This window comes from Benincasa hispida, chromosome 4 (assembly GCF_009727055.1).
Source record: "Benincasa hispida cultivar B227 chromosome 4, ASM972705v1, whole genome shotgun sequence".
NCBI lineage: Eukaryota > Viridiplantae > Streptophyta > Magnoliopsida > Cucurbitales > Cucurbitaceae > Benincasa > Benincasa hispida.
This window is the reverse complement of record NC_052352.1, coordinates 42964941-42976813: the sequence shown is the minus strand read 5'-3', so window position 1 is coordinate 42976813 and position 11873 is coordinate 42964941. Positions and strand designations below refer to the sequence as shown.

General features: G+C 33.0%; 2 protein-coding genes across 6 annotated transcripts; one reads left to right on the top strand and one right to left on the bottom strand.

Moving 5' to 3' along the window:
* Positions 1–2440: 2440 nt before the first annotated feature.
* On the top strand, positions 2441–4588 carry LOC120075305 (early nodulin-like protein 1). Of its 2 annotated transcripts, XM_039028573.1 has the most exons (4): positions 2445–2781; positions 2881–2996; positions 3325–3729; positions 4438–4588. In XM_039028573.1, exons 1-4 carry the CDS (start codon positions 2655–2657, stop codon positions 4501–4503), a joined length of 714 nt encoding a protein of 237 aa, XP_038884501.1. In that variant the 5' UTR covers positions 2445–2654; the 3' UTR covers positions 4504–4588. The 2 variants fall into 2 exon arrangements, with proteins under 2 accessions (XP_038884500.1, XP_038884501.1); XM_039028572.1 differs by lacking the exon at positions 4438–4588 and having other exon boundaries at positions 2441–2781; positions 3325–3895.
* Positions 4589–6041: 1453 nt separating this feature from the next.
* Positions 6042–11153, bottom strand: LOC120075638 (UPF0496 protein 4-like). 4 transcript variants are annotated; one of them, XM_039029218.1, is made up of 4 exons: positions 9440–11153; positions 8480–8631; positions 8316–8387; positions 6042–8219 (listed from the first exon to the last, which is right to left on the bottom strand). In XM_039029218.1, exon 1 carries the CDS (start codon positions 10723–10725, stop codon positions 9550–9552), a length of 1176 nt encoding a protein of 391 aa, XP_038885146.1. In that variant the 5' UTR covers positions 10726–11153; the 3' UTR covers positions 6042–8219; positions 8316–8387; positions 8480–8631; positions 9440–9549. The 4 variants fall into 4 exon arrangements, with proteins under 4 accessions (XP_038885146.1, XP_038885147.1, XP_038885148.1 ...); XM_039029219.1 differs by having other exon boundaries at positions 8480–8620; XM_039029220.1 differs by lacking the exon at positions 8480–8631 and having other exon boundaries at positions 6042–7106; positions 8077–8219.
* Positions 11154–11873: the final 720 nt, after the last annotated feature.

Here is an 11873-nt window from a genome sequence, read left to right as displayed (position 1 = left end):
ATATATTCCATTCTTAGTACACATATTTAAATCAAAATTCATCCTTATATGCATTCCATTCTTACTACACATATCTGAAAGTTTTGTGACTGGGGCTCATCCCCTTGTTATTGTGGAGTCGGATTGCTTGAACCTTATCAATATCATTACTCGCAGGATACTGGATTTGTTGGAACTTGTGGGGCGTATTAGCTCAAATGTTGTCTTCTGTTTGGTGTTCGCTTTCTACGAATGAGCTTGCCCACCTCTAGCTCGCACTACGATCATTTGTGGTGAATGGGGGTTGTTTTGTATCTTTTTCTTCTTTTGGCTCTGAAGAAGTTGGGGATACACTTCCTATCCCGGATTGTTCTCCTTGGCTCTTTTGGACGAGGATTGTAGTTATGACTAGTTCTTTAATGAAGTTTTATTTTTAAAAAAAAAAAACCACAAACTTTTAATATAAAAGTAATTAAAAATGTTAAGTGACACCAACATTTTCTTTGTTATATACCATATATGATATGACATAATACAAGTCCCTAGTTTTCTCATCTAAACAATGGTGTGTTTTTGTTTAAAATTTATTCATCTTCTCTTGAAAGTCTTCCAAAAGGGTGAAGCCATTTTTCTGTCCTCAAATATTAAAAAATTGGAAGAAAAGGAAGAAAAGATAAATAATTCCCTAAAATTGCATCAAAGTATGAGCATCATGACCTTGTGTAAAGCAAGGATGAGATAATCTAGAAAAAAGGTAAAGATTTCGAGAAAGGAAAGATAAAGCAAACATTATATTATATTATATGGTTTGAAAAGAGAGAGAGGGGAAAAAAAACACTTGAGAATGAATAATCACTCACTCAAGTAATCATTTAAGAATAATAATCCCCATCATTACTCCTATAGCCACTCTAAAATATTATATACAAACTCAAAAAAAAAAAAAAAATGTAAATGAGACTTAATTTTAATTTGTAATATTTATTTAATCTTTGTATTTAGAAATTTGTATTTAGAAAAAATGTCAATTTATACTCTTGAACTTTGTGAGTTATATAAATTTAAACACTGAACTTTGAGAATTATATCAATTTAGATTCTAAATTTTAGGAGTTACATTAATTTAAATCCCTGGATTTTGGGAGTTATATCAATTTAAATCAGGAGCTTTCATAACCATATCAATTTAAGCCATAAACTTTCATAGACATATTCATTTAAATCCTGAACTTTCATAATTGTATCCAAATAAAACATAATGAGAATTTAAATTAATAAAATTATGAAAGTTCAGGGTCTAAATTAATACACTTGTAAAAGTTTAGGGTTTGAATTAATACAATTATTAGTTTATGATTTAAATTGATACAACTACCAAAGTTCAAGGTATAAATTGATATTTGATCTTAGATTTATGACACCTCAATCTTTGTTGTTCTAGACCCAGGAAGACTTGCCTTTTCCGCTATCACTTCCGTCATAGAACTCTGACAGGAAGGAGACCTATAAATGCCTCGGCTCTAAGCCGTACGTACCACCGTTCAATGCCGTCTTCAATCGGGCGGAAACTTTCTCTCGTGCTATGGCGTGCTTTTGAATGCATTCATTGCTTTAAGGGAGCAAGGAAGTCTCGAGTTGGGCGTGTAAGGTGTTGGGTGGTGTGGGTTTTCGATGGATAGCTTTTTCAATCTCTATCGTAGGTTTGATAGATCTGAATCTTGTGTTGTATTTTAATGAGTAATAATTTGATCAGCATTCTTTACAACTAGTAACAATTTAGTGTAGATTGTGAATAACATTATTAAAAATTAATAAAATTTCTTAACGGAAGAAAAATCAAATTTATTCATAAATTTTTAATACTAAGTTGTTTTATTATAAAAGCCAACGCTTAATTTTGATGAAACTTATTACTGTGTACACTATATTATTGTAGTTTAAATTGGAAACGAGTGATCAAATATTCAACCTCTAAGAAAGAAGATCAAATCACTTACCATTGAAATAAAAACTACAACCTCATTTGGTCATAATTTCTTTTTTTGTTTTTTGTTTTTGAAAATTAAACATATTTCGATTCGATTTTTATAATGATTTGCATCTTTCTTAAATATAATGATTGAATTCTTAGTCAAATTTTAAAAACAAAAATAAGTTTTTTTAAATTTGTATATTTTAGTTTTCAAAAATTGATTTATTTTTTTAAAACATTAATAAAAAGTAGATAATAAATAAAGAAATTTCGAACTCAAAATAATACATATAAACTTAATTTTAAAAGAAAAAACAAATGATTATCAACATACCTAAATTGTTATTACTAACAAAGTTTAATCAAAGTATTTTTTCCGATCCTAAATAATATATATATATTCTATTCTTCTGCTCGGAATTTCTTTGGTAGTTTTTCCACAAACCAAAATCATTACAACTTTTACTGTATAAAAAAAAAAAGAAAAAGAAAAAACATAAAAGTGCACATTCTTCAATATTTTGTCTGTCATCCATTGAAAGCTTTTGCTATGGCAGAGTCTCAACAATTGTTCTGTCATTTCAACTTCAACCTCTTGCCTCTCTCTCTGTTTTCAAAACTCTTTTCATTCTTCCAAGTTTCTTCTTCTTTTTCATCTCATCTTCAAAACAACTGAAAATTTGAAAAACATTCCTTAAAGAAGATGAAGATCCATTTATTAATGCTTGTGTTGTGTTTTCTGTTTCAACTTTGTTACTCCTCTGTTACCATTGTTCTTGATGGAGTTTCAGAATGGAAAAACCCCTCTGTTCATATTGGAGATTCCATCAGTAACTACTCAAAACCACTAAATTATATCGTCTTCTTTTAATAATTATTTACTCTCTTTACTGAATCTTTGTTGCTTTTTTTCTTCTTCTTCTTCTCAGTTTTCAAGCACAAGTTTCATTATGAGCTCTTCATTTTCCATAATCAAAGGGCTTTCAATCTCTGCAATTACACTCATGCCACTCTTCTCACCAAACCCAATTCCACTTCATTTATGGTATCTCTCTCTTTTCTCTTTACTTTTATGAATGAGTACTCCACTTCTAACATCTTCATCAAGTGTATATGTCTAAATCGGTTGAGTTAAAGGAACTCGATTGTTCATAAAATGGCTAATGTCCTCTGTCTTTTTTCTTTGTGGGGTTTACTAAATTAGTGGAAATTTGTCATTTTCATCCAAATTCCTATCTGGGTTTTGTGTTTCTACTCATTTTTAGTTGTGGGGTTAGTGAAATTAGTATAAAAATTTCTTCTTTCCCAATTTTTTCATCTGGGTTTTGAGTTTCTGATAAGTTTTTCTCTGTTTTTGAACTTTAAAATTTCAGTGGCATCCATCAAGGCTTGGCATTTTCTTCTTTTCCTTCAACAATGGCTCTAAAAGTTCTTGCAATGGCTCTCAAAAGCTTGCTGTGAAGGTCTCTGCTTCACCCCCATCTCAAAGTTCCCACCTTTCTCCACAGAACCCTCCGATGGCGGCTCCGGCGCCGATTTCCGGCGGAGTTCTGCCGTCTACTCCGGCATACCCTTGGCCGTTTCACCCACGGCAGGGGGCGTCGTCGCCGAGTCCGCCGCCAAGCTTGCCGCCGAGTGCAAGCTTGCCGTTCACGGTGCCGGAGAAAGGAGGAGGTTTGGCGTTTATCAACAGTAATCCGGCGGTTCCACTTCCCACCGGCGAGGTGGACACGGCCACTATTCGCCCTTTGCAAACTTCAAACCATGGAACACATAGAGTACCCTTCTGTCTCTCTCTCTTAATTTCTCTCTCTAGAATTGATAGGGCTAATGTCATTTTATTATTTAAAGGCTAAAAATGTTATTTTGAGTTTGGTTCTAATTTCAAAATTTTTGGTTTTTAATTTTTGAAAATTATGTTTATAATCCTGCAACTTTTTTTTTTTCTATGGATTTCTTATTTTTTTAATAAAATATTTAAATTTTTGGTCAAATTTCAAAAAAGAAAATAAAAATATATCAAAAACCTCATTTATCATGGGTCTCTGAGTTTAATTTTCATAAATCAATAATAAAAGAAATTAAATAGTTATCAAATGACTCTATATTTAAATACCTGAATTTAAATTAAAATCCCCATTTTCAAATTTTTAATGGCAGTAAGGTTTTGTATCTAATTGAGATGAAGAAAATAAAACAAAATGAAGATGTAGACAGAAGTAAAAGTGTAAAAATACTAGACAATTTGATTTGTGAGCCAAGTTCATATATTTTATAAGGGAAAAGTGTTTATGAGGGCAAAAGTCAAAAAGAGAAAAGTGAAAAGTGAGGAGCTTTTACATGCTTGATTGAAGGACAAAAAAAAAAAAGGGAAAGGAAACATATGGGTGTGTTTATTTATATTTGACATTGATGATATTGAAAGAGTGATGATTGAATTTGAAATTTCTTAGTACTAATACAAAGATTTGGTATGCAAAATGCAGGTAATCATGGCATTTCCTCTTCTAATTAAGTTGGCTTTAATTTCAATCTTGTTTCTATTTCAATAGAAAGAGAGAGATTTTAGGGTTTGCCAATTTTTGTGTAGAAAAATGATGATGGTAATGTTTTAGAATGGTTGATGATGAGATACAATCAATCAAATGCATTTGGATGTTCTAACTTTTACATATAAAGTCTTCTCTCTCCTCCCACTAAGATAATAAATATATGGCCATATGGTGGGGAAGGTATTGGAACAGGTTGTATATGACCTTTTCTTTTGCCATTTAAAAGGCTTTTTTTTTTTTTTAACTGGATTAAAATTATCTTCCTTTGAAAAATATATATATTATCTTCAAACTTTCGATTTAAAAATGTTAGAATTTTAAATTTTTGAACTAATTTGAATCTTTTCAATCTATAAAGACAGCCAACTCGACCCAATCCATAAACTTAACTCGTATCCATGTTAGAATTTGGATCGGTTTCGAGTTGCAACCCGTTTATGACATTGTTACATAGTTGATGGTAGGTTGTTCAAATACTTTTTCTTGTTTTAAGAAAGAACCAAATAAATTTAAAGCATTTTGAAGAACTTCAAAATGAATGCCTTAAATCAACCAAAGCTTTGTAGTGGCATTAAGATAGTCATTTGTAAATTTCACCGAAATAAATTGACAAATACTTAAAAAAAGAAAAATAAATAAATAAAACAAACAAATCTAGCTTGAAAACGTCTAAATTCTGTAAATTCATAATTGTATTTGTCACTTCGTTTGAATACTTTTCATGGTTAGTTGAGTTCTATGGAGTACATATATTTCATGTGAGGCAAAAAATTCATATCAGACATGTATCGGATATCGATATTTCCAAATAATACATATCTATGATACACGATTTGAACATATTTCTATACGTATTTTTTTTTTTAAAAAAAAAAACAAACAATTCATTTAATCTTTCCCAATCTAAAACTAAACAACCTATTTAAAAAGCTCACTATTTGAGTCCAAAACTAAAAGGAAAAAAATAAATAAAAAACCAAACCTTAGAATCATCTAATTTTCTTCTTTACATTTGAGTCCCCACAAAGTCCACCAAAATATAAACCATTTGGATATTTTCAATAATTCAATGAAGAAGTTCTTCGTTTATCTTCATACTTCTCCCTCTAATATTCTTCTTCTTTTTTTGTAATACAAGTCACTTTTCTATTGCATTTTATTAACTATTGTACTTCAACATCTTAGATGTTGCTTTTTTTTTTTTTTTTTTTTTTTTTTTTATTGTATTTCAGTGCTTACATTTCATTTTGTGCTATTGTTATTAACTTGTATATTAAACTTATCTATATCTGAAATTTTTTAAAAGAAAGAAATCTATCTTCAATGTATTAGTATCCTCGTTTTTTACAAATATATATGTTAAAAAATGACGTATCCTTATACATATCCGTATCTTAGTTTTTTAAAAATTGACAAATCGCCGTATTCGATCATATCCGTATCATGTAACTGTATTTGTCATGTTTCATAGGTTGAGTTTTAACTTTTTTTTCCCATGGATTAAGGTTTTATTTACTAGATGTTGGAGGGCTTTTTGCTTTTTTTTTTCCCTCTAAATTCGACTATACAATCGAAGTTACAATGCCTTAACCAATTAAATCACCCAAGTATGCTGAGTAGAGTAAATTTCTGCTTAGTATTAGGATGATTACTGAGTTGATTTCGGGTTAATTTCTCCCGTTCCTCACGAATGGAATATAACATGAGATTTTTCTAGTTCTAAGCCAACGAATAATAATCTAAAAGCAAAGAATATTTTATAAAGTAGAAGGTTTAAATTAAATATATGACTAGACCCCTTTTGATAGTTCATCGATTACTTTTAGTACTAAGATAGACTCTTTTGGGGCCATATTTTCCAACGCATACTACTTTTTAATTATTCAAATTCATGAAGAAAATTATTTATAAAGTTACAACACTCAATTACTCATAAAAATAAATGAAATGATAATAAAATCACTAGTCCAATATTATTCTCAATCTTTTCCCAACCTGCTAAAATGGCCACTTTATTTCCTCTAGGGTCAAATCTCCATTATATCTTCATCCATGGAGATGCTATTTGTATATGGCTGAATATCATTTAAGTTGGAAAATCCAGTCAAATATTTATGGAGGAAACTTAGATTGTGATTCAGTCCCATCGTTCAGCATTATTTCATTCACGGGGTCGTTTTGGTTCGTGATTATTGGCGAGAACTTATTGTAGGTCACCATGGTGAAACGTTGGAACCGTAGGCTCGTGATACATACAAAGTTCATTAAATTCTGGGTCTAAGAATCTTTCAAGATTCTGAATGAATGGTCGAATTTGTGAACATAAAATCACAGGTGTCTTGTCATGCTGAAGGATATTGATTTTTGGTGGGTGCTCTACTTTCCTTTGTCATGAAAAGAATATCATGAACTAATGGTTAATAGAAAAGAGAGAGTTAACATCAAAGATTATGAAGAATGGGACCCTGTCTCATGATTTGTAGGCCCCAAGCCAGTTCATCAACTGTGGATAGAATAGTAAGGGATGCCCTAAAGGATAGAATCAAGAAGGACAAGAAGAAACCAGAATTCCCAAGATGCCAAACTCTACAAAATTGAGCGACCTAAGTGGGATTCAAAACAATGTCAACTTTTATCAGAAGAGATCATCCTACAGAAAAGCCATACCACAAAAACCAACACTAAGAAAAATTGGGTGAAGTTTAGATTACAGTGTATGGTAGAAGTCAAAACTCTACCAGAGGATGGACTAGGGAAGGACCCCAATCATAGGTGGAATTCCATATAATGTTGAATTTCTCAAAAGGAATAGTCGAGAACAATTATATATTCCAACAACCAGCACAACAACAGAAAACGGATGAAGGTTTTACTTTTAGATATAGTGCACAGAAGTCAAACTCTACAAGAGGAGGTTCCTTGGTGGAATTTGATAAATTTTTATGACTCTTTCAAAAGAGGTTCATCAAGAAAGATCATACTACAAAGACCAATACCAACAAAAATCAAATGAATAAATACAGTACACACAATACATACTAGGAACACAAAGCACAACAAGGCAAAGACAGAAACACAAAGGTCCCGTTTGGTAACTATTTCGTTTTTTGTTTTTGATTTTTGAAAATTAAGCCTATTTCATCTTATTTTCTTACAATGATGTACAAAAGTTGAATTCCTAGCCAAATTTCAAAAACAAAAACAAGTTTTTAAAAACTACTTAGTTTTTAGTTTTCAAAGTTTGGCTTGATTTTTGAAAACATTAGTAAGATAGATAACAAAACAAGAAATTGAAATTTAGAGGTGGAAGAGGTGTTTATAAGTTTAATTTTAGAAAACTAAAAACTAAAGTTCAAATGATTACCAAATGGGGCCAAAATATTTTGAGAGACTGAAAAGAGATGGAAGAAGTGAAATCAATCCAAGAGGGTTATGCTTAAACAAAACAGAGAATCGTCATGACTAAAGCAGGAGAACCAAACAAGGAATGGAAAATCAGCCTTTCATGATCCCAACAAAAGAACAAAAACATGAATTTCAACTACCAACTGTAGTGTGCAGACAAGGCCTTACCTCATCCTTGATGGCAAACAAAGCCACTAAAAACTCTTTAGTCTCAGACTCTCGGTGCAATGTATGGAGTTAACTTTATGATTAGCACTGTAAAAAAAGTGTTGTGGAGAAAGGAGACAGTCAAACCCGGCAGAGATGCCACTCTGCAAACCAAAGAGGATAAAGTCCAAATAAGTTGGTTATGATAATTTTTTTAAGTCAAATTTAGACTTGACCAAAAGTGTAAGAATAAATCTTACCATTATGCTGACCAAGTTGTCAAACTCTCTCTCTTTCCTTCAAGGGTCAGCATTCCTCGAACTTTGCAGATCCTGTGGAAGACCAAATCAATATCAAATCTCTGTAATAAAATAATCAGAAGATCAATTATTCTAATTAATTTGTCAAAGCTTCGCCCAAAGACCTTCAATTCTGTCGGTAACAATTTTTTACGATCACAGAACAAGGAACATGACAGTCACTTCAAAGTGTAAAACCTGGACCACCATATCCTTCTTCCTTGAAGCCACAGACCAGAATGGTGCACAAGATAGATTCTCCCACCCTATGGAGCGGCTTAACAAAGAAGTTCAAATAAACTAAAAACAAATTCATTCATCTGGTCAGAAACAAAACTGCTTGAACCAAGCAGTTTTTAAATCACTAATTTCAAGTTTATAATATTAACAGGAAGGAAAATTACAATAGTTATGACAAAAGGGGCGGGGCTAGTCATGATAGAAGACACCTTTCAAAAAGTAATTGCGCAATATGTTCCACTGAATTTTTTATCCTTTAGGTTCTTGAGAACAACCATAGTAACACTAACATTTCATTCCTTCTTTTCAGTATATCAAAACATCATCCAGATTTACCATACTGTTTCAAAAGTGGAGGAGGGAATTGAAAGAAATGCTCGGAGAAACCTGAAATGATGATATAATGCTTTCCAAGGATGTTTATTGGGAAGGAGAAGTGAAGAGGTTCCCATCTCACAAAATAAGTAAGAAATACCATTACAATGGGATAGAAAGAACTTTATAGAGAACCTATCTATGAATGGAGATGAACATTTTGATTAGCTCTCTCACAAAATCCTGAAGAAAGAACATCGAGAAAACACAAATCTATTTTCGAAAGAAACAAATGAAACTTTTGATAGTAATGTCATTTTTCGCAGCAATTGTATAAAACATGAACCAAGAGACGACTGTGTAACTAACAATGAACAATACATGTCAATCATGGGCTGATAAATATGGCACTGTAAAACAATATGGCATTACCAAGACCACCAGATGGAGAAGATCCATGCCAATCTTTTCAAATCCAAATTTCTTTACACAATATACGCTGAGTAAATAAATACAAAGAGTCCCCTCACCATTTAGTAACTGACACTCTCGTCTTCATATTTTTCATCCTCTGTTCTCTCTTATTCCTAGAAGAAACCATGAAAACCAAAGTAGAACATGATCTGAAACTCCAACAATTCTATTCAGAGTGATTCGCTCGTCCCAAAGAGTCAAGCCCTTCAGTCCTGCTACGAACAATCCTGTGAAAAACTTCTCTCACCAGCCGCTCCAGTGAGTCCAATCCAGTCTTCAGAGTATCACAAACTGTGGTTAGCTCTTGCACTCTCTGTCTCAGCTCTGCTTCTTTCTCCTCTGCCAATGGGAACTGAGCTGAATCTGCAAAATCATTCAAGAGACGCGTGCACTTTTCAATCTGATTAATCTCCTTTAACAGCCCACAGGAATTTCTTCGATCTCGCTTCTTGGACTCCTCCACAATTCGATCATGAAGTTGAAGGATTGAAGCCGCCCATGGGAAAGTTCGAGGCAAAGAGAAATGAACCTGCAAGCCTCGATCCTGGCAAGGAATAGCCGCCACCAGCGCCCACATTACAAACAATAACACCATGTTCATGGTAAAGATAGGAACTGCAAGCCCATTTGTAGTCAAAAGCTCAGTCGCTTTAGGGGCCGTTAAATTGTTACCAATCGATTGCAGCTGTCTCGCCGCCGACCACGATCGTGAAACACTCCACGAGAGCGATCGAAAGTGACCCAATGACCGTGGATCCTTCGAGGCATTGTTCCGTCCGAAAGAACGGTTGCGATGGGCAAGAGCAGAGGTATGCGAATCTTTCTCATCCAACATACAAATAGCCAAATCAATGAGTGCCTTCTTGGCACGACGAAATTGACCCTCTCCAAGAGGCTTCTGATGATTACAATTATCCAACGCACTAAGAACAATCTCCAAAAGCTTCTGCCATTGCCGGAGCTGCTCAATCCCATCACGAATCGCATTACACACATCAAGCGCCTTAACGCTTCTCTCCGAATAATCAGCAACCAAACGATCCAAAGGGGGTCTAGAGATTTGAGATTTATGGCTGATGAGAACGAGTTTAAACTCCTCCTGACAGCACAAGAAGGAATTCAAAAGCTTCAGAACCCATGATAGGGAAAGCAACTCCTCAGGACCGACGGATGCAAGGTCCAAAAACCGGTCAGCAACTTGTCTCTGAAAGGAATCAAGATCCTGCTCGTGAGACGTCGGAGAACCATCCATAGCGTAAAGCTGATCTCGGCGAATACTCTGAACCGGGCGGCCAATGTTGGTAAAAGAAGCCGACGAACCCTGATAATCTGTAGCTGGCATCCTCGCACAAAGAAACTCCTTTTTCACATATCACGAACCAGAAACCCTAATCGGGAAATTCCCCAATTCAACGAGAAGGAAACCAAATGAAACCGATCGATAATCAATCAATCAATCAATTTCCTTTCACCAAACACAAAATTGAAAACTCCAAAATGGAAATTCCCCCAAACTCAGCCACTAGGCTAAATCAACGCCAGAAATTTGAAGGGGAGATCTAAATTGAACCACTCAAAATGGAAGAACAGAGATTAGGGTTAGAGAGAGAGAAAGAAGGATCGAAAGAGAGAGAAAAATGGCGACTGAAATTGAAGAAATTTTTAGAAATGGCGATGATGATGAGAAAATTGGTTTGAGATGCAAAAGAAAAACCTAGGGGACGCCCCTTTTATTGGGAGAAATTACCACCGCGTGTCTCTCTTCGGCAGTTGTTCAATTTGCAAATTCAAATTATTTAACAAATTCCTTCTTTCTTTTTTTTTTTTTTTCCCTTCTTTTTCTTGTTTTTTCAAACCCTAAATTATTTTAATTAAAATATTGTTTTTAAATTTAGTCATTCATCGAAGATTGGTTAACTAATAATAACAATAATTTTTATACAAAGAAATATAGTATGTGAACATGTTATCAAAATTTATAGTAAAAATGTTAATGGGTGACTAAAAGTTTTAAAGAAATCAAGAATAAATTAGTAGTAAGGACTAGGATTAGGAATAGGCGTAATCGGACCTGTTTTTTACATATCTCTCGTTATTTGGGACCCTATTCATTTCTTTGACGGAAGTCTTTGGCTAACCATTTCTACTTCTCAAAAAAAGAATACTAAATTTAAGATATATTGAAAGTATAAGCATTAAAATTGAACAATAGAAAGTGCAGGGATTAAATTTGAACAAATTTCGAAATATAAAGACAAAAATTATATTTAAAACCATTATAAAAATTAACCTCTTAACTTCGTTATTTTTTTAAAAAAGACCTCTATACTTTTACAATTTACAATATCTCTCTTAATATTTTATAAGTGTTTCAAAACTATCTTCACTACAAAGTCTTTCAAATTTGAGACATAAATTGGAATACGGAAGAATAGTATGTGATAATGTAGAATAAAAATTTTGAATCTTCCCTACATCATTTCAAATCTT

Coding starts and splice junctions, on each gene's coding strand:
- LOC120075305 (XM_039028572.1), top strand. CDS start 2,655: ATGAAGATCCATTTATTAATGCTTGTGTTGTGTTTTCTGTTTCAACTT. Junction 2,782..2,880: donor TCATATTGGAGATTCCATCA/GTAACTACTCAA, acceptor TCTTCTTCTCAG/TTTTCAAGCACAAGTTTCAT. Junction 2,997..3,324: donor CCAATTCCACTTCATTTATG/GTATCTCTCTCT, acceptor TTAAAATTTCAG/TGGCATCCATCAAGGCTTGG.
- LOC120075638 (XM_039029218.1), bottom strand. CDS start 10,725: ATGCCAGCTACAGATTATCAGGGTTCGTCGGCTTCTTTTACCAACATT.